Source organism: Schistocerca cancellata, chromosome 2 (assembly GCF_023864275.1).
Source record: "Schistocerca cancellata isolate TAMUIC-IGC-003103 chromosome 2, iqSchCanc2.1, whole genome shotgun sequence".
NCBI lineage: Eukaryota > Metazoa > Arthropoda > Insecta > Orthoptera > Acrididae > Schistocerca > Schistocerca cancellata.
Window position 1 is genome coordinate 164373979 of NC_064627.1, and position 24578 is coordinate 164398556.

Genomic DNA, 24578 nt, shown 5'->3' on the forward strand with positions numbered 1-24578 from the left:
GGATGACCTTTGCGGTCCCCAGTTCCTATGTGATTGCTGATCCCTGTTGTGTGCTCAATGTGCCATGTCTGTAAACATTTTCCTCTTTAGAGTTATAGCTGAAGTTGGATTAGCTCAGAACACAAAAAACATTATAAAGGAATCACTCACACAGACAGAATCTGAAGAACAGATATTAAATGGAAATTTAAAATAGACACAGATGTAAAGTCCTGGGTTGGTCTATCCCCATTACTACTCAACTACGTTCCTGAAAATTGTTTTAGAGATTAGAGAAGAGCAGTTGCATCAACACACCAACTGTGACTTAAACTCCAAGGTGTTGAATTAGACTGTCTATCTTTTGCAGATGACACAGCATTAACTGCCAAAGACACCACTGATATACATATTTTAAAAAAATGTTAAATACTGCAGTAAGAAGCAGGTAAACTTGGAGTATAAATTTAATTCAGGGGGAATCTCATGGCTGATATAAAAACAGCACCAGGTTAGCACCAAGTGGTGGTGATGAGGTCCCATACTCCGAGGAGCGTAGGGGACGATGCAGGAGACCTGCACTGCTGCACCAGCCAAGGTCCTAGTGGAGGTGGTTTGCCATTGCCTTCCTTCGACCGTAATGTGGATGAATGATGATGATGAAGACGACACAACACCCAGTTATCTCGAGGCAGGAAGACCCCACCGGGAATCGAACCCAGGACCCCATGCATGGGGAAACGAGAACGCTACTGCAAGACAACGAGCACCAAGTATTCCATGTCAAACAGTTTAAACACTTAGGTGAATGGATTGCTGTAAATTATAACAAAAATGAAGGCCACAGAATCCATACTTCACAAAATAGAAACCACATTTCAATTAACAAAAGTACTTTCTTTATAAGTGTAAAATCCACCATTATACAACAATGACAAAATCAGAAGCACTCTATGCATCAGACACATACTCTCTAGTACAGGGAGGTAGTGTTGCTCACGTCCGTAGGTTTAACCGTAAAATACCCTACACGTGCCTCCTGGGTGGTGCTAATTGAGCAACAGTGATTACAGGCAGCCAGACTATCCATAGGATCTCCTAGCAATGACATATCAACTAGATAGCAGAAACAGTTATTTTCAGAGCTCATTAACAAGAAACATTGGACCAACTATCAGACTCCTCCAACTGAATATCGAAAGCATTAGCAGGGCAAAGTGTGACTACCTGTCAAAATTTTTGCTGGACAACAATATCGATGTCGTCGCCATTCAAGAAACTCGTGTTTCCAGCGAAGAAATATTCCGAAGCCGAGGTTGAATTCCTGGATATTCTGCACTTGGTGTAACTTACCACGAGGTGTATGGAATTGCTACATATGTCCGTAACAACATAAACGAAGCTTAACTGATTTCTGTAAGTGTGGAGGCAGATATAGATACAGTTATCATACAATTGCACGGCATTACTATTACAAATGTTTACAAACCACCCAAAACAACATGGCCTGATTTTGTCCTACACACAGCAGAACATCCTGCAATTTACATAGGAGACTTCAATAGTCACCATGAACTTTGGATGTACTCTCAAAATCATGAAAATGGGAGCATGCTTGCAGAATGGATCGAAGAGAATAATCTTCATCTAGTGTTTGATGCCAAAGATCAAGGCACTTTCAGGTCAGCTGCTTGGGACAAGGATTCAAATCCTGACTTATGCTTTGTTAGCTGCAACGAAACTGGCTTTCCCATCAACACCACAAGGAAAGTGATAGATGCCTTTCCTCACAGCCAACACAGACCTGTAATAATACAAATTGGCTGCACTGTTCCTGTCATACGATCAACTCCGCATGCTCGATGGAATTTCCAGAAAGCCAACTGGATGAAGTTTTCAACGGAACTGGATAAGACCATTTGATGAATACCTCCATCACATAATAACTATCAACGCTTCATTGGTGCAGTAACAGCAACAGCTAAAAAGTGTATGCCAAGAGGATACCGAAAAGAGTATGTTCCAGGATGGAATGAGGAAAGTGAAACACTGTACCAATACTTCCAGCAAAGTGGTGACTCAGAGATAGCTACGGAACTATTGTCCAGCTTGGACATGTCTCGGAGGCAGAAATGGGCAGAAACAGTCAAAACTATGGACTTTACCCACTCGAGCAGGAAAGCATGGAGTCTTCTGAGAAAACTGGGAGGAAGTGTACCAGCATGCAGAAAAAATTCCGAAGTAACACCAGACCAACTTGCTTCCCACATCATTACTACCTCAAGAGTACCTCCTGACAAGAAACATACAAGACATATCAGACGACAGCTTCGTGACCTTAAAAAGAAGGCATCTCCCTCATCTGAGTATACCCATCCCTTCACAGTTTCAGACATTGACTCTAGACTGAAGGACCTCAAACCTCTTAAGGCACCTGGATTCGATGGTATCCATCCAGAATTCCTGATCCATATGGGAGGAAAAGCTAAGAAATGGCTGGCAGAATTCTTCATTGACACCCTGCTGACTGGTCAACTTCCATCTGAGTTTAAAAAGGTGAAGATAATATCTGTTCTGAAACCTGGCAAACCCAGCAACAAGGTAGAAAACTATCGCCCCATTTCCCTACTCAGCTGCTGCTACAAGATTTTTGAAAGGCTAATATATAACAGAAATAGTAGCGCTATCTTAGAGAACGTTCCAGTTGAGCAGGCAGGCTTCAGACCAGGGCGCAGCTGCTGCGACCAAGTATTGTCTCTCACATCCTTCATAGAGTCAGGATACCAAATGAAGCAGAAAACATCTGTGGCATTTGTTGATCTAACTGCCGCCTTCGACACTGTGTGGAGGGAAGGCCTTATCTACAAATTTCTCCGCATCATACCCTGCAGAACAATGGCTCGACTGATTAACAGCATGCTAAGTGATCGGAAGTTCCAGGTAATCACTGGAAGCAACATAAGTAAGGAGAGGAAGCTGAACAATGGATTGCCTCAAGGATCAGTTCTCTCACCCTTACTGTTCAACCTATATCTATCTGATCTACCTGACACTTCGTCCAGAAAATACTGCTATGCCGATGACCTGGCTCTAGCCGTCAAACACCAGGAAATGAAGACAACAGAAGAGATTTTAGCCAATGACCTGTCTGCATTAGACAATTACTTCAAAATCTGGAGACTCCAACCCAGTGTGAGTAAAACAGAAGTGTGTTGCTTCCATCTAAATAACCAGTTGGCGAACGTAAAACTGGAAGTAAGTTTCAGAGGCAGAACTGTTCGTCACAATTGGAACTCAAAATATCTTGGTGTCATCCTGGATCATACACTATGCTTCAAACAACACCTTCTTAACTTAGCTCAAAAGCTGAGGACTTGAAACAACATCCTCCATAAGCTATGCAGAACTACCTGGGGATCTTCAGCAACCACCCAGCGAACTTCAGCGCTGGGCTTGGTATACTCAAGTGCTGAGTATTGTGCACCTGTTTGGATGAATAGTCATCATACAAGGCTTGTTGATAGCCAGCTGAATATGACAATGCGCATAATATCTGGCACAATCAGATCTACTCCAGTTTATTGGCTTCCACTATTAACCAGTATAATGCCTCCTGATCTATGCAGATGTACTGCCCTTATGAGAGAATTCCACAAGATCTCCAGGAATTCTAACCTACCCGTGCATAGCGACCTGCCACTTTTAAATCGCAAGAGGCTGAAATCACGTCATCCAACTCTGTGCTATGCTGCTGACATGGTTGCTAAGAATTTCAAACCTCTTGAAGGATGGAAAGGTCGGTGGGAAGCAGTGACAGATGTGCACCTGCATAACATCTTCTCAGGTGCTTAACTTCCAAGTGGATTCGACTTACCATGCAAGACCTGGTCTACTCTCAACAGAATCCGTACCAGCCATGGGAGATGCAGGGATGCTCTCTTTAAGTGGAAGAAGCTGCCTGATCCAGCTTGTGACTGCGGGGCTCCATACCAGACTGTTCACCACATTGTCAGGAATGCAGGATTCGAGCCTATCACGGCGCCAAAGAGGACTTCCTGCTAGCAACTCCAGATGCAGTGCGCTGGATTGAAGGACTGGATATTCAGTTGTAAAGACAAACTTAAGTTTCTTGTGTGACAATATGTACATATGTATATGTAATTTCATGATGTCTGTATTAGCCATACGCTAAATAAATAAAAAAATCTCTAGTACAAATATTAAAACAACAATTATAAGTAAAAGAATGTAAAATTATGAAAAAAAAGGAATAAGAGAGGAAATATATCTACCAAAGCCAACACAGAAATCTATAGGAATATCCTCAAAAATCACAGTTACAATGTGTACACAATGAATCCAAAATGTGGAGCACACAGAAGGAATAAACCCACACAAGCTAATCCATCAAATTCACACATTCTAAAAAAATAAAAGTAATAGACTCAACTGGTACAAATGAACAGAAAAAGATATTAAGGAACTTTGATTCCCAAAGTTAAAGGACTGAGAAAGGATGAAAAGGACCAAACAGAAGGCATGGATGGAGCAACACACACACACACACACACACACACACACACACACACACAATCTTTCTGCATGGCAGAATACTGGGATAAATGGAAGGCCATCAAGTGTTTTGCTTTGTCTTATGCGACCCATTTACAATAAAAGAAGAATAATGTTCCTTGTCATAAAATACATCCATGTCCAAAACTGTATACAACAAAAAAGAGAAATGGAATGAGCCAAGGTACCCATTAACATGAGATAAAAACTTAATCAATGTACTGAATAACAATAAACTATCATTATACCATTTAATAATTCCATGCTTATGCCATTTTAATTTAATCAAGTAAATTGGTAAGAATGACGCTACTTAAAAAAAAAAGCTGCTGCCTTCTCAGATTTATTATATAGCTGCAGTTTATCTGCTGTTAGTACCTTGATACTTACTTGATTACAATGGTATCTTTCGAATAAACGATTTTTACATCTATAAATACTGAGTCCCATTTATAGCTTTGTAACAACCACTGCAACTTGTCATGTAATCAACAGATCTTTTGAATCTCTGAATCTAAATATTCACATCATTTATAGGAAGAGTGACTAATAAGATATGTCTTTAATTTTCTTTTGAATACGAGGTGCATTCAAGTTCTAAGGCCTCCGATTTTTTTCCTAATTAACTACTCACCTGAAATCGATGAAACTGGCGTTACTTCTCAACGTAATCGCACTGCAGACGTAAACATTTTTCACAACGCTGATGCCATGATTCCATGGCAGCGGCGAAGGCTTCTTTAGGAGTCTGTTTTGACCACTGGAAAATCGCTGAGGCAATAGCAGCACGGCTGGTGAATGTGCGGCCACGGAGAGTGTCTTTCATTGTTGGAAAAAGCCAAAAGTCACTAGGAGTCAGGTCAGGTGAGTAGGGAGCATGAGGAATCACTTCAAAGTTGTTATCACGAAGAAACTGTTGCGTAACGTTAGCTCGATGTGCGGGTGCGCTGTCTTGGTGAAACAGCACACGCGCAGCCCTTCCCGGACGTTTTTGTTGCAGTGCAGGAAGGAATTTGTTCTTCAAAACATTTTCGTAGGATGCACCTGTTACCGTAGTGCCCTTTGGAACACAATGGGTAAGGATTATGCCCTTGCTCTCCCAGAACATGGACACCATCATTTTTTCAGCACTGGCGGTTACGCGAAATTTTTTTGGTGGCGGTGAATCTGTGTGCTTCCATTGAGCTGACTGGTGCTTTGTTTCTGGATTGAAAAATGGCATCCATGTCTCATCCATTGTCACAACCGATGAAAAGAAAGTCCCATTCATGCTGTCGTTGCGCGACAACATTGCTTGGCAACATGCCACACGGGCAGCCATGTGGTCGTCCGTCAGTATTCGTGGCACCCACCTGGATGACACTTTTCGCATTTTCAGGTCGTCATGCAGGATTGTGGGCACAGAACCCACAGAAATGCTAACTCTGGAGGCGATCTGTTCAACAGTCATTCGGCGATCCCCCAAAACAATTCTCTCCACTTTCTCGATCATGTCGTCAGACAGGCTTGCGCGAGCCCGAGGTTGTTTCGGTTTGTTGTCACACGATGTTCTGCCTTCATTAAACTGTCGCACCCACGAACGCACTTTCAACACATCCATAACTCCATCACCACATGTCTCCTTCAACTGTCGATGAATTTCAATTGGTTTCACACCACGCAAATTCAGAAAACGAATGATTGCACGCTGTTAAAGTAAGGAAAACGTCGCCATTTTAAGTATTTAAAACAGTTCTCATTCTCCCCGCTGGCGGTAAAATTCCATCTGCTGTACAGTGCTGCCATCTCTGGGATGTATTGACAATGAACGCGGCCTCATTTTAAAACAATGCGCATGTTTCTATCTCTTTCCAGTCCGGAGAAAAAAAATCGGAGGCCTTAGAACTTAAATGCACCTCGTAGGTAAGGTTTACCAATTTCTTCCTTTACATTAGACAAGACCTTGCTGAATATCTTACTACCAGAGCAGGAAACTCCATTCTGAACTCTGGGCAAGGAGGCAAAGTTTAAAATGAAAAGTATATTTGTTTGACTAAGTGACTATGTATATCACAGTTCTGTTAAAACAAAAACCATTAAGGATTAAAAGTAATCAGAAGTGAGTGTAAGTCTTCCAAGGTCCTTGAAAAGGTTTCTGAAAGGTAATGCAAGGTTTAAAACCTATGATAAATAACCCTTTCATGAAAAGCACATTAGGAAAGTCCACAGAAATTAGTTACCCGGTATCCCATTGAAAAGATATAACAGTATCTTCGAATTGTATCAAACTGGTTTTCAGTGTTTCTGAATTACTGAAGACTAGACAGTTTACTCACTAAGAAAAGGAGAGAGAAGCCAGTTATTAAGAAACAAACGTTGTGATCAGTACAACCATGCGTTTGCACATGTGCATGTGTTTTTAGGAGAGCTGGTTTTACATTTATTAACTTCAGTTATTTTGCATTACTGTTGCTTATGAATAAAACAAAACTTGAACATAGCAACCAGGCTGTCTTGAAAGATTAATTCAGCTGTGATGGTACTGCCAGTGGAATATTAACTGTAAGAAAATCAGCCTTTTTCATTAAAGACTACAGAGTTATTCACAAGTACCTCCAAGTAGAAGACTGTGTGAAAACTACAAGACAAAATAAACACACTTCTCTGGATACAACACATCTCCTAGTTTTTAACTCGCATTACAGGTGTTCAGTATGGGCACAATTTATGATGTGGCTTACATCAATAAGAGCATAAGAGCACATGCATGTAATTCACTCAATTCACTGCTATCTACTTGGTGCTACTTAGTGGTCGATATGCAAGCACAACTAATTCAATATGACAATATGGAGCAGATGACTTGTCTACATGGTATGATATCCCTGCTCCCTGATGGTGCACTCTGCAACATCACCACAGCTTGTATTATGAATTGAAACTTGGAGAGGTGTACCATTCAATTTCTGGTCAATACTTCCATTCAGGAGATGCCCTCGGAAGATAAGATGTGGTTAGCAATTTTGAATCAAAATCAGAGATTGTTACAGAATAAAGAAATACTGTATCTTAGTTACAATCAGTTCAACTGTTGCATACAGATGTACTCAAATCAATAACAATAAACATTTTGAATTGTTTCTTTAGGGAAAGAAGGAAAATAATTTATTGTTTTTACTAGTCTCTTTGTCATATAATATAACATTTTAATTCCAACAGATAAGTAAAATGATCATAAAACAATATCTCACAGCTCAAATAAGACAGCAGCAAACCTCACTGATGTTTGACCTTTTGATAACTATTTGTAGATTCACAATTTTTTTGTGATGCACTTCTTGCCTGGCATATTTTGCTTCATTTCATGCAGAGTCCTGACATGAAATTTGTTTGTGCAGATGGTGATGGCATGAGGTGAGTGTGTGTGTGTGTGTGTGTGTGTGTGTGTGTGTGTGTGTGTAAAAACATCCTTTGAGTTTTTTTTTTTTTTCATTCCTAAATACCTCTCCTAGCATTAAATAAATCAGAACGCCATCATTTTCATTGGACCATTGCTGCTGTTCCTAAAATGCCTGCTTTCATACTTATTTTGAATGCAGGAATACAGATAATGAATGATCTTTTACAACACTATCTTTTCTTTCACTTCCAAAAAGTTTATTTGCAGCATGTTGGTTTCTCTCTGCCTGCAGCAAGATTGCCAGGATTCAAAATCTTATGCTACACACAACTCAATATATGAGAATAACTGATAAAGTATAAATTTCAAAGGTCTACTACATTCATTATAGCAACTCCATAAATGCTATGCAACATTGCAATGTGCACTCCTCAATTTAACTTTCTTGAACGTGACGTTAAAATACGCTGAAATCAAATGTTAACTGAATAGTATTGCGAACATGTTTAACAATCAATAAATTAATAGTTTTAAAAATTATTATGTGAAGAAAAACAAAGTTTGTCAGACATTATTCTGCAGTTGAAAAAGGAATGGATAATGATTAGTTACTGAAATAGTGAAAGACAAATGTGCAAAACACATATTTTCCTTCACTTTTGAAATATATCCATTGTTAAAATCATGACTGTGGCTCTTCAAGTGCAGATTTTTGTATTGGTGGCACATAATTTGGTGACAAAGCTTTTCCTCTGTGACTAAACACATAAAATGAAGGTATATTTCTCAGAGTTTCCCAAGATTTATTCTCCAGATCAACTGTGGCTCTTATTTCCTTGAAGTCTCCAGCTATATGTAAGACACCATATAATGTCACAAAGAGACTCACAATTCCTTGTATCATTATCTGAAAAAAGACAGAAAAAGTCTGCTGTAATTTAAAATTGTCTACACTTTACATATGTAAATGGAATATAAGGCATTAACATTATACAAGTAAACTATAAAATGTCCTATATACAGAGTTTTTTTACAAGACACCGTACTATGATAACAAAACATGGAGAGTTCCTTGCAAAAGAGGCAGCCAAGTTTAATATGAAGTTTAACACAGAATAAAGAATCCAACTGCAATACGAATCTAAAGTTGAAATTTACATCAGAACTAAAATTGATGGAAGTACTTGAAGCATGTTCAGTTGTTTATATCATTACTCCAAATCAAATAAATATTTCCCAACAGAGGTTTCAAAGTGAAAACTTTGATATCTCCTGAAAAAAACAGTGAACTTCACCACCCCTTTGTGGACAAGCATGCAGAGGTGAGGTTTTTAACTCTCTTAATAAATCCTAGACAAATGTTGTTATATTATATACATAAATTAAAACATAGCTAAAAATCACACTCACTAACTTCTATAAAGGGCGTTCAAAAAGAAACGAGCCGGAGGCATAATTACAGAAATCAGTACCTGTATGTTAGAAGTACTGACCCTGGCTGTTGAGAGACCTGTCCCACTGTGACATAAGATGGTGAACAGCTGTCTCATAAAATTCCCGGGGCTGCGATGTTAACTAGTTCCACACGTACAGCAGGATGTCGTCGTCCTTTTTAAGGGGACTACAAATGGCCTAATCACAGGAAGAGAGGCCCGGATGTATGGAGGTTGGCCGAGAACCTCCCATCTGAATTTCTGCAGGAGTGCCGCAACTGTGTTGGCCCTATGAGGCTTGGCACTGTCGTGGAGCAGAATGACCCCGTGGGTGAGACTGCCTGGTCATTTTGATTTGATCGCTTGGCAAAGGGCGGTCAAGGTTTGCGAGTAACGCTGGCTATTCACTGTTGCCCCGTGCTGCAGGAAGTGAATCAGAAGGGGGGCATTTTGGTCAAAGAAGAACGTCAGCAAAGGGGAAAACGATTCACCTTGGACAACGTCCAGTTGTACGTGTGGAACTGGTTAACATCACAGCCCCAGGAATTTTATGAGACAGCCATTCACTGTCTTGTGTCACAGTGGGACAAGTGTCTCAACAGCCAGGGTCAATACTTCTAACATACACGTACTGGTTTCTGTAATTATGCCTCTGGCTCGTTTCTTTTCGAAAGCCCCTTATATCTTCACTCTCTTGCACCAGAGTTAAACTGTTTTCATTGTGGGTCCTGAAGACCAAGGAGAGAAGGTGGCTAGGGAGTTTAACTGCATGATCAGTGAGAGTCTCACACTCTAATGCCTCTTGTAGTGGTAAGTTCACAGAGCACACTGTTATCCTTAGTGGCACATAAATGTTAACAGCCACTGTTTTAGACTTTCATACCAAGGGACGGCTGAGAAATAGTATGTCACTTTAAAAAACATAATCATCCCACACTTGGCATTGTTCTGACATAGTCATAGTCAGCGGAGGGTGTAACTCCTTAGTGCAAGAGCATAAGTTTACAAACTGAGTCCTCCAAACACAATCACAGAGGTCTTTGTTGTCCACAAGCCATCTTCACAACGCATTACACCAAAAGGGAACTGTATCTCATGATACGGAAAAATAAAAATTTCTTTAGGCAAATCAAAAATTTATTTCTCAACATATTCTTCACTCTGTTCAATGTATTTGTTCCAATGCGATTTCTTCCCCCCCCCCCCCCCCCCCTCTCTCTCTCTCTCTCTCTCTCTCTCTCTCTCTCTCACACACACACACACACACACACACACACACACACACACACACACACACACACACAATGTAAATTTATTGTGAACTCCGCATAATCTGTCCTTACAGCAAAGATAATCTCTTCACTAAGTGAAAATCTCATCCTTCTAAGCAATTTTATGAGATTCGGAAAAACTGAATTTATGTGGAGCCAAAACTGGGTAAAAGACTGGGTAGGGAACAGTTCAGTTCTAGATGGTATACAGTGTGGTTAAAGCCTTTTGGGTCAAATTGAAGCAATTGGTAGTGGGTCCACAACTTATTATATTGAGACAGGTAAGAAGTGGTCAAAAATGCATATTTACTTGTGTTAGAGACATACACAGCAAACATCGCATAACAGCAATGTAGCTCATAGTAACTGTTCAAAGTGACAAATGGCAATGACGCATGAAGTTCTGCCACACTCTCTCAAATCCCTGGTGTCTGTTGTACAAGGAGACAGGCAGCTTGCACCCTAGCAAGTAGGTCTTCATCCTTTTCTACTGAGGTTTCATGCACCAATATCTTGATGTAAACCCAGAGGAAAAAGTCCAGAGTTGTGAGATTCAGTGACTGTCTTGGTCATGAGACAAGATCTCCCCTTCCAATCCAGCTATGAGGGTACATGTCATGCTCGTGGACATAAACACTGAAACTGGCCAATGCACCTTCATGCTGAAACCACATCCTTTAGTGAACAACAAGGAATACAGTTTCCAAGAACCGTTGCAGCACATCCCACAGAAACACCAAGTAATGTGGATTAGTCAAACAGGCAGCAAATAAGGTCCTATTAGGTGATCTTGGACAATGTCCGTCCATACACTGACAGACAATTGTTTCTGGTGGCCACCAATGTGGGTGGCATGGGTATTGTTTTCACTTCAGACATGTCTGCTGAAAACACTATCATAGGTGAATGAGACCTTGCTTGTGAACAATACAAACTGTTACAAAGTTCAGCACTATAGCAGTACAGTGGATAATCCATTGACAGACATGAATGTGGGGTTCAAAATCCTTTGATACCAGTGCTTGCACATGTTCTTTATGATAGGGGTGTTCCAACAGTACTCTTCACACTATAACCCTTCACTGGCAGCTTGATGGCTGCTTATTTCTGGGTAGCTGAAAACATGATTCAACAACATTTCCTCAAAATCTGGTGTTCTCACATTTTCTTGGCGGGATCCTTGACCGGTTCTATGTGGTTGAATGACTCCTCTTGTAGGCTGGTATCCATGGAGATAAACTTCTTCCAATTAGGACAGGCCTGTTTGGAAAACATTCTCTGTACATTTGTGCCACTTTGTGGGCACTACATCTTGCTGCACCATACTTCCCAAATGCATGTCTACCACCTCATGTGACAAGTAAGCCTGCCACCTCATGTGACAAGTAACATTGCACTGTACACACCAACACACCATGGACACATCACAAGCTGTCTCATGAGATGGACAGCTGACACTAGGAATAGTGTTGTGCATGCAACAGAGGTTAAAGCACTGGTGTGATGCATGTGGTCATAACATGACACATGTGCTATGATCTAAGTTGTGTACAGTATGTCTGTTTGCTGGTCAGTGCTGTATACTGTTTTATAACCTGCTGCCTTTTGCAGTATACAACAGACATCCAGAATCTTTGTGAGAGTGCAGTGGAACTGCAAGCGCTGTTGCAGTACATCCGCAGACTGGTGGTTATTGCTTTGAACAATTACTATGTGCTACCTTGTTTCTTGCAGTGTACACTGTTTACATCCATAACACAATAAATATGCATTTCTGACCACTGGTCTCCTATCTCAATATAATCCTTTATAGTCCCACTACCTGCTGTTTCGATTTGACGCAAAAGGTTTGAGAGACATGTATTTTTGCCATTGAACCAAAACACAAGATGTGAGAAAGCAGTGAAAGAACAGTTTTTTGTACACATGTATTGGAAACTTCTGCTTCAATTCATATGCCAACAGTTCAATTATCTTGGATAATGAGAGAGACAGTCACTTTTCTACACTTGCCTATGCAGTCAACCACAATGATATACTTTGAGAAAGAAAGAGAGTTAGTCAACACTACATTTCATATCAACACAACTGCATTTGCCATTTTTGCTGAAGTTTCATATACATAAACACATTGTTTTGACTTTAATTGTGTCTCCAAAGTGTAATGGTGGATTCACATTTTGTCTACTGACCCATAAGAATATCAGGGGACACTGCATAATACTTAAGATCTACATCATGTTTACAAACTCAAAGTTGAAAAGTTCTTCCATGTACATCTGTGATGTCAATCAACAAATATGCCATCCATCACAACCTCAGCTCCTTCATTCAGAATACTGTGTGCATTATTGTGTGATATGCATACTTCCTCAAACATTCACAAGTCTAAATTTGATGATGTTCAAGAGACATTCCAATCAGAAGTCCAGATTATGTTTAATCTGTAGTCCCCCCCCCCCCCCCCCCAATGTCCCTCTCCTGTTTTCCTCCTTACTTCCACCATTTCCTGGACATCCACCTTCTGTTATGCTTCCCAAACATGGTGGATAACATACTGTGGCTGGTTCCTGCACTCCTACTAAAAGAATCTATACCCTACATTTTCAAACCATTACCTGAAGACTATCTATCTAAAAAACGTGAACTACTTTCCTGCACCAGCTCTAAACACTTCCTGTACCTTTATCATATAGCAATCATCTTTTTTTTGTTAATGACAACTTTCTCTGCACCAGCTAAATGTAATAACTGTGGTCCTGCTAGCACTTAAAACTACCTCACCCAGTGATTGACTGATTCCAACTGTTGCCACTTCCTTCCTACTAATCAAGAGTGAACTACACCCAATAACTCACTATCCTGGGAACACAAACACCTATTCCAAAATCTTCAGAGCTCATCTACAAAACTCTTCTTCATTAACTATAACCTTAAAACTGGTCCAGATTCAGTAATGAAATATTTATGATCTGCATTTAAGTCACACACATCCCACTTCCCCACCTTATTCTTCCAGAATGTCAACACTCTCTCTCCCAAACATTTCACCTGGTCCTCAACTTCATAAGAATCTCTGATCTCTGTTCACACAAAAGCCACTAATCCCAACAATGTCATCATTTCAACAGTTCCACAGAAAAACATCTCTCTCATACAGCCTGACCGCCTACCGCTGCCACATCTTCAGTCATGAGTAGCACTCTTCCAGTATCCCAAAGAGCTTACAAAGTCCTGTGCAGATCAACATTACCTCCTCATCTAGTCGAGAAACCCATCTTCCTAGCCTAACCCCACCCCCTCCAACTTCTTCATTTTACAGCAGCACTTATGCCCAATATTCTCCATACCAGTTATTCCATGATGTCTTAGTGCATGAAGTCCATAATTGCAGATCCAGTTTCAAAATGATGTAGAAAGAGAATCACTGCTCAGAAAGACATTTAATTTGAACAGCATATTATTGAGCTGTGTGGTTGTTCACTCCACCCGTGGACTGTATAAGCTGCTGGCTCCTTCAAGCTGACCTAAGTTGGGGGATTGCCTCTTCAGTCGTTCTGGGTTTCGGTAACATCTCTGTGGTATTTTGGTTCGATTCGGCCACATTGAGTTGTGGGCCTTAGTTTCTGCCTGTTCTCTTTGAACCCCTGGAAGCCTGGCTTTTCCAAATTAACTGTGGTTTTACAGGCTCACTGTGCTGTTTCGCACTGGACTTTTATTTATCTCCTGTGTGTATTTATTGAAACTACTTCTCAACCAGTGGTATGGAACTGGCCATTAACACACTCCTTATTGCGTTCTAGTCTAGCTGGTGTGAGGGCCACGTCTTGTAGAAGATGCCACCGATCTTATGGGGTGGAAGGACACCAAGACCTGTGACAACCAAGGGATGGTGGCTCAGCAGTTGGCTCACTGAATCAAGAGTTAAGTGAAGCATTATACGTAGTTAAAGGCTTGCCTTGATGTACCTTGGCCAGAGCTCTAAAATTTGTCCTTCTCCTTTTCTCAAATCATTAAGATTTTAATCATTTTCTTCTTGTTTAACTGAAATTTGTAAGATTTTGTTAAGTATGGTGGCAATCATACACGCGAGGGCGTTTGAAAAGTCCATGCAAATATAACAACTACTTACACGTTTGGGGTAAACCTTTTTTATTTTTCGACATCGTTTCCTTTTAGCCTTACACACTTCATCCAACGCTGTTCTAATTTGTTGATCCCTTACGAATAATAGGAATTGTCCAAGTCTGCAAAATAGCTATTAGTTGCTGCAATTACCACCTCGTTTGAATAAAATCTTTGTCCCACCAGCCATTTCTTCAAATTGGGGAACAAATAGTAGTCCGAGGGACCCAAGTCTGGAGAATAGGGGGGGATGTGAAAAGAGTTGAAATCCTATTTCCAATAATTTTGCGACCACAACTGCTGAGGTGCATGCTGGTGCATTGTCGTGATGGAAAAGAACTTTTTTGCAGTCCAATAGCCGGCGTTTTTCTTGCAGCTCGGTTTTCAAATGGTCCAATATTGATGAATAATATGCACCTGTAATAGTTTTATCCTTTTCCAGATAGTCGATGAGGATTATCCCTTACGAATCCCAAAAGACCGTCACCATAACCTTTCCGGCTGAAGCAATGGTCTTCACCTTTTTTAGTGCAGATTCTCCCTTGGCAACCCATTGTTTAGATTGCTGTTTGGTCTCAGAGTATCGTAATGTAGCCGTGTTTCATCCACAGTGACGAAACGACACTTAAAGTCCTGCAGATTCTTCCTGAACAGCCGCAAACCATCCTTGCAACACTTCACACGATTCCATTTTTGGTCAAGTGTGAGCAATCGCGGAACCCATCTTGAACATAGTTTTCTCATGTCCAAATGTTTATGCAAAATATTATGTACCCGTTCATTCGAGATGCCCACAGCACTAGCAATCTCACGCACCTTAACTCTTCCGTCATCCATCACCATATCATGGATTTTATCAATGATTTCTGGAGTCGTAACCTCCACAGGGTGCCCAGAACGTTCAGCATCACTTGTGCCCATATGGCCACTCTGAAAATTTTGAAACCACTTATAAACTGCTCTAATTGAAAGTGCAGAGTCACCGTAATGTTTATCAAGCTTCTCTTTAAGTCTCCTGAGGCGTTTTGCCTTTCATAAAGTAATGTTTAATCACCACACGAAATCCTTTTTTGTCCATTTTTTGACAATCACTCGACTTCCTTGATTTACATGAATGCCAAACACAAAGAAATAGAGCAATATGGCTGGAACATGGTGTGCGTTCTTTCCAAAGATGCTATTAACTAAACATGACCTCGAAACTTGCCGGTGGTGCCATCTCTCAGACTTTGCACGGACTTTTAAAACACCCCTCATAACTGAAGTTTGCTCTGAATGTAAATGTGACCAGTCCCTAAAATAGTTGTTTTCTCTTAAATGGTTGGAACCCTTTTAGAAAAAGTGGTTGCTTTAAATTGCTGAAAAGGTTTAAGTTTCATGGTTAACATTTCTCGTAATAATTGGAGAATTTCATTAAGATTTTAACAGCTTTCTTGTTGTGTTTTTTCCTCTTAAATGTTTGAAACATTTCTTTTTTAAAAGAAAGAAAAAAAGGTTGTTGCTTTAAATTATATTTCTTAAAACCCCAGGGAAATTTTTAACTAAAAAATCTTGGCATGTTTAAATAAAGTGTTTTACTAAAAGGCAAAAGATGTTTTCCCTGAACTTTTCTAGCTGTTCCACATTCCATTGGGCTTACTTTTTTTTTTTTTTAAATTGCTACTGTATTCATTTGGCCATGAAAATTGGCAGCAGTGTGTGGTTTTTATTGCAGGGGAGGGAGGAGATGGGAGGGGGAGTGAGGAGAGGCAAACATTTAAGTATCTTTCACCTTGATTGTTTATATAGTGATGTAATAGTTAAGGTAAACTATTGTTACTTGTACATTTGTGATTTTCAGGCCACAGTTTGCTATGGAGGTGCAGCATTGCCTAGGGCTCAACTTGTTCAAGAAATTTATGAAGCTAAGATTAGCTCTCAAATTGGGGAGGGAAGTGTTACCGATCTTATTGCATGGGTGAGGGTGGCATTGGATAAGCCACTCGTCGTTATCGCAGACTGTTGGTGATGCCCTGGCACATTACACTGCTGTGTTGGCCAGTTTAGAGCCGAGCACTGATTTTCTTGACAGTGCTCCTCCCATTCGTTAACAACTCGCTTGCCTTCAGGCACAGCTTTTCCATTGGGAAAATTGGGTTAGTGATCTTGGCCGTCTTAGGGCGGATGATGAACAAGTCCAAGTTATCTGACAACAGCAGGGTCAAGCGGCCAAATTTTAAGATGTTGTAAATCAGTTTGCCTTAGAGGATGTAGCAAATTCAAGTGGGGACCAGGTTTCTGATATCCAAGTTGGTTTGAATAATCTTGGTCGGGCACTTACTTCGCCTCAGTGTTTTGGTATGAGGAATTTCTGTAAATTACCACACCCTATGGGAATTTTTTTGAGGGAAATTGATAAATTATCCATTGAGTCAAGGAGTACTGTTGAGGAAGTTTTATGGCTTTCGGTTAAATTTGAGCGTCATGCGGATGTGTTGATTTTGCCTCATAATCAGGATCTTCAGTTATTGTACCGGTTAACTAGTGGGACATCAAGTCAAATGTTTGTTGATATTTTGTGCGAGGGAAAAGGGTTGAGGTAGTTACATCAACTGGTGATCAGTTTAAAGCTGTCACTCCATTTGAACAACAATTTGCAGTGTAAGTATTACTGGCGGGTGAAATCAAGTAGTAATGAGACCTTGAGTAAATATATAGAATGGATCTGAATTGCTGTTTTGGCCTTAGAACTGCAACATATTGATAACATATTGTAAAGGATGGTGCCATAGAATCAATCTCAAATCACCTTTGCTAGTAAACCTGCTATCCTTGATCAATTAAGTGCTTCGGATTCAGCATTGAGGCACTTAGTTACGCTGATAACCAGTGGGTTCAGTCATCTTTTGGTTGCTTGGTAGCCAGTGGCTGTTCCGTGCAACCCAAATTCAACAGTGACCCATGACAGCAATCTATGGACTGTTTTTGTTGCCAGCAGGTAGGACATTTTGTTCTTGAGTGTCCGGTTCAGTGTTGTAAGTTGGGAAAGGAGTCTATACATTCCTTTCCCAGGTACTGTCGTCAGACCAGGGGCATTGTGCACGAGCCCTTCCCCTATGTGTTTTCCCACTGGAATCGATAGCTGCTGGACTATCATTGGTGCCTGGAATATTGGTCTTTATGTAAGTTTTCTCCTTTATGAGCTGCTTCTCGGAAATGTCGACCTGCTAGTGGCCATCAGCTGCTTTTAGTGGGTGAGTTTGTGATAAGTTTGAGTATTGAGAACTTTTCCTGGCCAGTTAGTAGTTAAAAATTTGTCTGTTAATTTAATCTTGGGCTGTGATTTTGTATACCACGCTTTATTAATGTTTGATGGTCTACAACGCACTATTTATTTTAAATTTTGTCCTGGATAACAAATTGGTTTAAGCTCACGTAGAATCTCATTGCCGGTATGTTCTGTTTTGCCTGCTAAAGGGACCACTTCTTGTGAGTTTCAATAAGTTTCTGAAAGTGCTCACCAATACGCTTGGCATGACTAATAAAATCCAATACAAAATCAGGTTGATTGATGATGTTCCAGTTCCGCAATCTCCTGACAGTTTATCACATGTCTCCCCCCCCCCCCCCCCCTTTCACCCTCATCAAGATGAAGAGCCTGTGTGCCCTCATAGATGGTATGTTGTGTGCAGGGATTATAAGACCTTCTACTTCCTCCTACACATCACATATGTTCTTGGTACCCAAGGGTAGTAAGGGAGAGTTCTGACTGGTAGTTGATTACAGGTTGGTGAAAGAAAAGGTTATACTGGAGTCTATACCTTTGCATGATATTCATCATTCTGCACATGGTTCTCTGGAGCAAAATATTTCACCATTTTGGACCTGAACCAAGCCTATTACCAAATTCTGCTGTCACAGGAGTCCAAGCACATTACTGCATTCTGTACAGATTGGAATCTCTTTGAATTTAACAAAGTTCCTTTCAGCCTGTCAACAGGAGTGGTTGTTTTATCTATGTCATTGAATCGGGTGCTCGGTGACTTAAAATTTAAGTGTGTATATAACTGCTTGGATGACGATGTTATCTATAGCCCCATCTTTGAGGAGCACTTGTAGCATTTGGAGAGATTTAGCGAAGGAGGATTTACCATGAAACCTGCTAAGGTCAACTTGACGCACTGGCAGATTTCCTTTGTAGGCCATTTAGTTTCTGCCGAAGAGGTTAGGATCAATCAGGAGCATATGAATGATCTCCAAAAATTTCCCCCTCCTGTAAATGAACAGGTATTTTCTAGGTTCACTGGGATGGCCAACTATTTCCACAAATGTGCGCCTAACTTAGCATAATTGAACATCTTGTTTAGGCATTTGTAAACTGCATGTACAAAAGTCACTTTGACTTTAGTATATGGTAGAGCTGCTGTCGATGATAGTTTAAGATCGAAACTGGTAGTAGTATAAATAATATTGTCACAGAGAGCACAGCTTTATGCATTTTTAAATTTGCACAACTGGCCGCCCCTCTTAAAGAATTACACAGGAAAGGAGTTAATTTACCAGGCATCCTTCGAAGCTATTAAGCATGTTGCTAGTAACCCACCCATCCTGGCTATACCAAACTTTGAGTTTCCCTTTGTGGTCCAAACTGATGCCTCTACTTGTGAAGTAACGGCAGTCCCCATATGGGAGCAGGAAAGGGAACATAGACCAGTGGCCTATGCATCTAGAAGGTTATCCAGCAGCACTTAAGTATTCTGTCTAAGAATGGGAGGTGCTAGAGGTGCTTTTCGCTTTAGAAAAGTTTAGCTTTTATCTTGAGCACCACAAATTCTTGCTTGAAACTGACAATCAAGCCCTCAGCTGGGTGCTGGCACACCCACGTAAGACAGGTCATATAGCTCGCTGGGCTGTCCGAATGTCAGCTTTCCAATTAAAGGTGCAGCATATCCATAGCACCTATAATCAGGTTGCTGATGTCTTGAGTCAGATATCTGAGTTTAGGGTTCAGCATTCTGAAAGTATTCAGTCCGGAGGATTGTGTAGGCACGATATTACCCAAAATTCCAGAACTTTTTGGGGACCTCAGGCAAAGAAAGGACAGTGATCCAAGGATTATGGCCATTAAGGATAAGCTATTGAATGGTGAACAGGTGGCTGGTCATCTCATCCATAAAGGCCTAGTTTGTCATGGTGGGGCAAATTCAGGTGGTTTTAGGATCTGTTTGCCCTATCAGCTCGTCCAGTCTGTGTTCCGGTACTTCCATCATATGGTGTTTGGGGGCATATAGGCATCCACAAAACTATCACTAATATTAGGCACCATGTGGTTTGGTCTTCCTTACACAAGGAAGTTCAGTGGATGGTGAATGACTGTGGAGTCTGCAAAAGATCAAAGCCTAATTCTAGCCCTGCTAAAAGTCTTCTCCAATCCAATAGGAAAACTTATCCCATGCATACCGTATTTACTCGAATCTAAGCCGCACTTTTTTTCCGGTTTTTGTAATCCAAAAAACCGCCTGCGGCTTAGAATCGAGTGCAAAGTAATCGGAAGTTCTGAAATATGTTGGTAGGTGCCGCCACAACTAACTTCTGCCGTCGAATATATGTAGCGCTACACAGGCATGCTTTACAGGCACAAAGATAAATACTGGCGCCAAAACCTCTGCGTCAGTAAATAAATTAAAAAAAAAAGATGGAAGACGAGCTTTTTTCTCCAACCCGAATTTCGACCACTGCATTTTCATACATTATCCAACGAAGTAAATACAAATTCCGTATTGTTCAATCTTCGAATGTAGCAGCTTTTCAATGCACTACGAAAATCCGACTGGCAAGACCGTTTGCGATGTTTGTCAGTATGGCCAATTCTACGTTCTGATTTTTTTTCTACCTGTGAGAAGAGATGGTTGCTAATGGGAACTTTTGTGAATTCTGAATCACATGCAGTATTCTCTTCACCATAAGAATAATAAGAATATAAACATTTTGCCATGTATTCTTTCGTGTTTGCTGCTATCTCATTTAACTCCTGTCTGCCTAATAAACTATGAAACTAGAGTGAGACAACACAAACGCGGATGTCATGTTCATATTCGTATTATTCTTATGCCTAATAGTGATACAGTCAGAAATGAAGGGCAATTGACTAGATTTTTAAATCTAAGGTGACTCTAATTTCTGTGCAAAAAATAATGTACTAAAGAGGCGTCTGCAAAGATTTTCAAATGGAGAAAAATTGTCGCTAAACTCTCGTTCAGAACATCTTCTATCATACGCAGTTTATTATTTGGTTCTTGTTGATCATTATCAAAGAAAGCAGCAGTGTAAATAACAACAAATAGCAGTCTCTTACCATTGTTACGCTACTGAGACAATTACTCTCTTTTTTTTTATTGTAAGCGGCGGTAGGACGCACAAAAGCAAACCATGCCGCGAGCGGCGACAGGTCGTGAACATTCATTATCGGAATGCGACAAACAATGCATGACACAGTACAGTAATGCATTTTCAGCTTAGAGTCACGAAAACACCTATAACAAAGAGAACGGCAATTATCAGATCAAAGAAAAATAAGCAATCAATTCAAACCAGACGAAGCACGTGAAAAACGAAGGGTACCCGTATAAATAAGGACGGAGCGCCTGACACATAGCAATGGCTACCTGGTAAAGCTTAACTGCTAAGCTTATGGCTCAAACCAAACTACTGTAGCTGTATCGTCATTCATTCGACCTGAATTGTGTCTCATATTACAATGGACCAACTTTGTTTCGATTTGGAGGTGCGGCCTAAAACTTTTCTCTCCCCTTGAATTTCGAGTCTCAAATTTCAGCTGCGGCTTAGATTTGGGAATTTTTTTTCCTTTATTTCGAGTCTCATTTTTCTGGTGCGGCTTAGATTCGAGTAAATACGGTAAGTGGTTTATCAATTATATTACTCCTTTGCCACACACTCACGATGATAACCAGTATGTGCTCGTGGTAGTGGACACCTTGTCACACTTCTGTTGGTTAATGCCTAGTCATGGGGGTTATGGCCCGTACTACTATTCGACACCTCTTGGGGATAATTTCCATCACTGGCCTGCTCAGGTGTATGGTCAGTAATAATGCTCCAGCCTTTAAATCTAAGGGCTTTTAGAAGATTTTGTTTTGAATAGGTTACCCACCACGTCACAACTATCCCCTATTATCCTCCGCCATCTTTTGTGGAACATGTTAACCTCAAATGAAAGGGGTTCTTATTGCCTTCCACAGTAATTCGCAGAGTACATGGGACCACTTGATGGGGTGGCTTAATTTTGTCTTTAATATGGCCCAACATGAGTCACTGAAGGCTGCCCCCTGCTTCCCTATGTGGGGCTATCAAGTTAATTCACCTCTGGCCAACTTGTGGTCAGTTAAGGATTTTATCCTCTGAGTGTATTGATGCTACAGCACTCCAGGAGAACTGGAGGAAGACATGCCGAAATATTCAGCGAGCCCACCAGAGATCGGCCAAGGGGCATAGAGAGTTTGGGGGCAAGGTAAGTGATCAGGTTTTTGTCCACAATCCCCATGTTAACCAGAAAGAGAGGGGGGCGGGGGGGGGAGGGCTGTTCTAGTAAGTTAGTACCCCAGTTTTTGGGTCTTTTGAGATTGTCCAAGTGTTGGATCCAGTCAACTTTCTTGTGCACAATATTGAATTGGGTAAGCTGTCCAGGGTTCACATCTTCCAGTTTAAGGAAAACTAGCCTCCTCCCCGAACACTCAACACATCAGGAGGGAAGGGAGTTTCTGCAGGTTCCTCCAAATTCCCAGGTTCTGAGACGTTCTGGCTCTAATGGAGGGTCTCACCTCACAGAGACAGCTTGATTTTAGTGACAGCAGTCGCAAGACGATGCAACTGGCAGTAATGGTGGACTGAGCGATTTATGCACAGAAGTGAGGTGGCAGGAGGAGATAGGACATGATCGCAAACAGGAGATGGTCTCATTGTTTTTCAGAACTAGGACAACAGGTGTTGGTGTCTGGTGCAAGGGGATCATCGCCAGTCCTGGTCGTTTTTCCATTACTTAATGACCTTCTTTAATTTCCTTTATTTGGTGGAGTGGCCATAGTGCTGTGATCTGGGACACGCGTTTTGATCCTAGTTAGCAACTTGATTTATGGCTGGGCTGTGTGTTCTTGGAAGAATACACCTGGATAATGTCACCTTGCTGGCAGTTTTTATATTTATCCAAGTGATCTGGAGGCCAACCATGTGTTCTACTGTGGATACATCCCAACATCTTTGGAGTAATGGGTGTGTATCATTAACTCCTACCGTGGACTGTATAAGCCGCTGCCTCCTCCAAGTTGACATAAGTTGGGTGATTACCTGGTTTAAGCTGTTTTAGTTCGATTTGGCTGCATTGAGTTGCGGGCCTTAGTTTCTGCCCATTCCCTTTGAGCCCCTGGCAGCCTTGAATTTCCATAATGGAAATTTACAGAGGCATTGTGCTATTTTGCACTGGACTTGTATTTCTGACTGGGGATTTCAAATTTGTTTTCCTGCTTTTCTCAAATTGTTAAGATTTTAATCATTATCTGCTTGCTTTTCTTTGAAATATTTTATTAAGTATGGTGACAAAAGTACATAATTGAAGCTTGTTTTGAATGTAAATGTGGCCGGCTCCTAAAATGGTTGTTGCTTTAAATTATACATGGTGTACATAAGGTCAGGGAACACTTTCAATTAGTTACTGCACAAGAACCAAACACTGAACACATATCATACATATGTCATTTTGAAGAGAAACCCTGAATGTTTATTTTCATGTATACTGCCACAGCATAGTTTGGTAGTTTGCCGATAGTCAGCTCTAGTCACAAACATGGTGAGTTCAGGTGTGGAGCGAGCTTTCTATGTGTTGGAGTTTAACAAAAACAAGTGTGCTACAGCTGTTCTACGGATGTTTAGAACCAAGTATGGTAAGAAGCCACCAACAAGGAAGGCCATTCACCACTGGCACAACAAATTTGTTACGACAAGTTGCTTGGGCCTGGCAAAAAAAAGAGAAGCGGATGTCCCAATGTGAGTGAAGTGAATGTGCAGCACGTACAAGAGACATTCATAAGGAGTCCAAAGAAATCAGTGCATCGTGCATCCCGTTAACTAGAAATGGCTCCAATGACAATGTGGATAGTTCTAGGACAGAGGCTGTCTATGAAACCATTCAAATTGGAGCTAGTGCAGAAGCTCTATGACTATGAAAAAGACAAGCGTTTTGAGTTTTGTTCGCAGTTGCATCAATTGAATGAGGATGGGGATGGCATTGCTGATCGCTTAATGCCATTTTTCACACTAATGGGAAAGTGAACAGACATAATTGTTGAATCTGGGGTACAAAGCATCCACATGAATGACTTGAATTTGAATGTGATTCCCCAAAGGTAAATGTTTTTGTGCCTTGTCACGTCGAAAACTGTACGGACCGTTCTTCTTCACTGAGAGCACTGTTGCTGGATATTCCAACGTGAACATGTTGTAGCAATGGTCGAGGCCTCAAATGCAAGTGGACTCTCCATTCATCTTTCAGCAGGATGGGGCTCCACCCCATTTTCACTGTGAAATTCGTGAGTACATGAACATGGAGCTGTCACATCGATGGATCGACCTTGGTACAGAAGCGGACAGATGTTTCATGAAATTGCCTCCCTGATCCTCTACCATGTGGTGTAGCAGAGCTCCAGGAGAGAATACAGGAAGCGACTGCCACAGTCAACGATGCCATGCTGGGATGGGTATGGCAAGAATTCAGTTACTGTATTGATATCTGCCGGGTTACTCGTGGTTCAGATATCAAATGTTTGTAAA

At 40.9% G+C, this 24578-nt stretch overlaps 1 protein-coding gene across 1 annotated transcript in view; it reads right to left on the bottom strand.

The window, feature by feature from the left end:
* Window positions 1-7944: 7944 nt before the first annotated feature.
* LOC126161456 (ER membrane protein complex subunit 5) overlaps window positions 7945-24578 on the bottom strand; it is a 75593-nt gene continuing 58959 nt past the window's right edge. Inside the window, exon 3 of the mRNA XM_049917276.1 lies at window positions 7945-8837. Coding sequence (XP_049773233.1) covers window positions 8613-8837 — 225 coding nt within the window. The 3' untranslated portion in view covers window positions 7945-8612. The remainder of the gene's footprint in view (window positions 8838-24578) is intronic.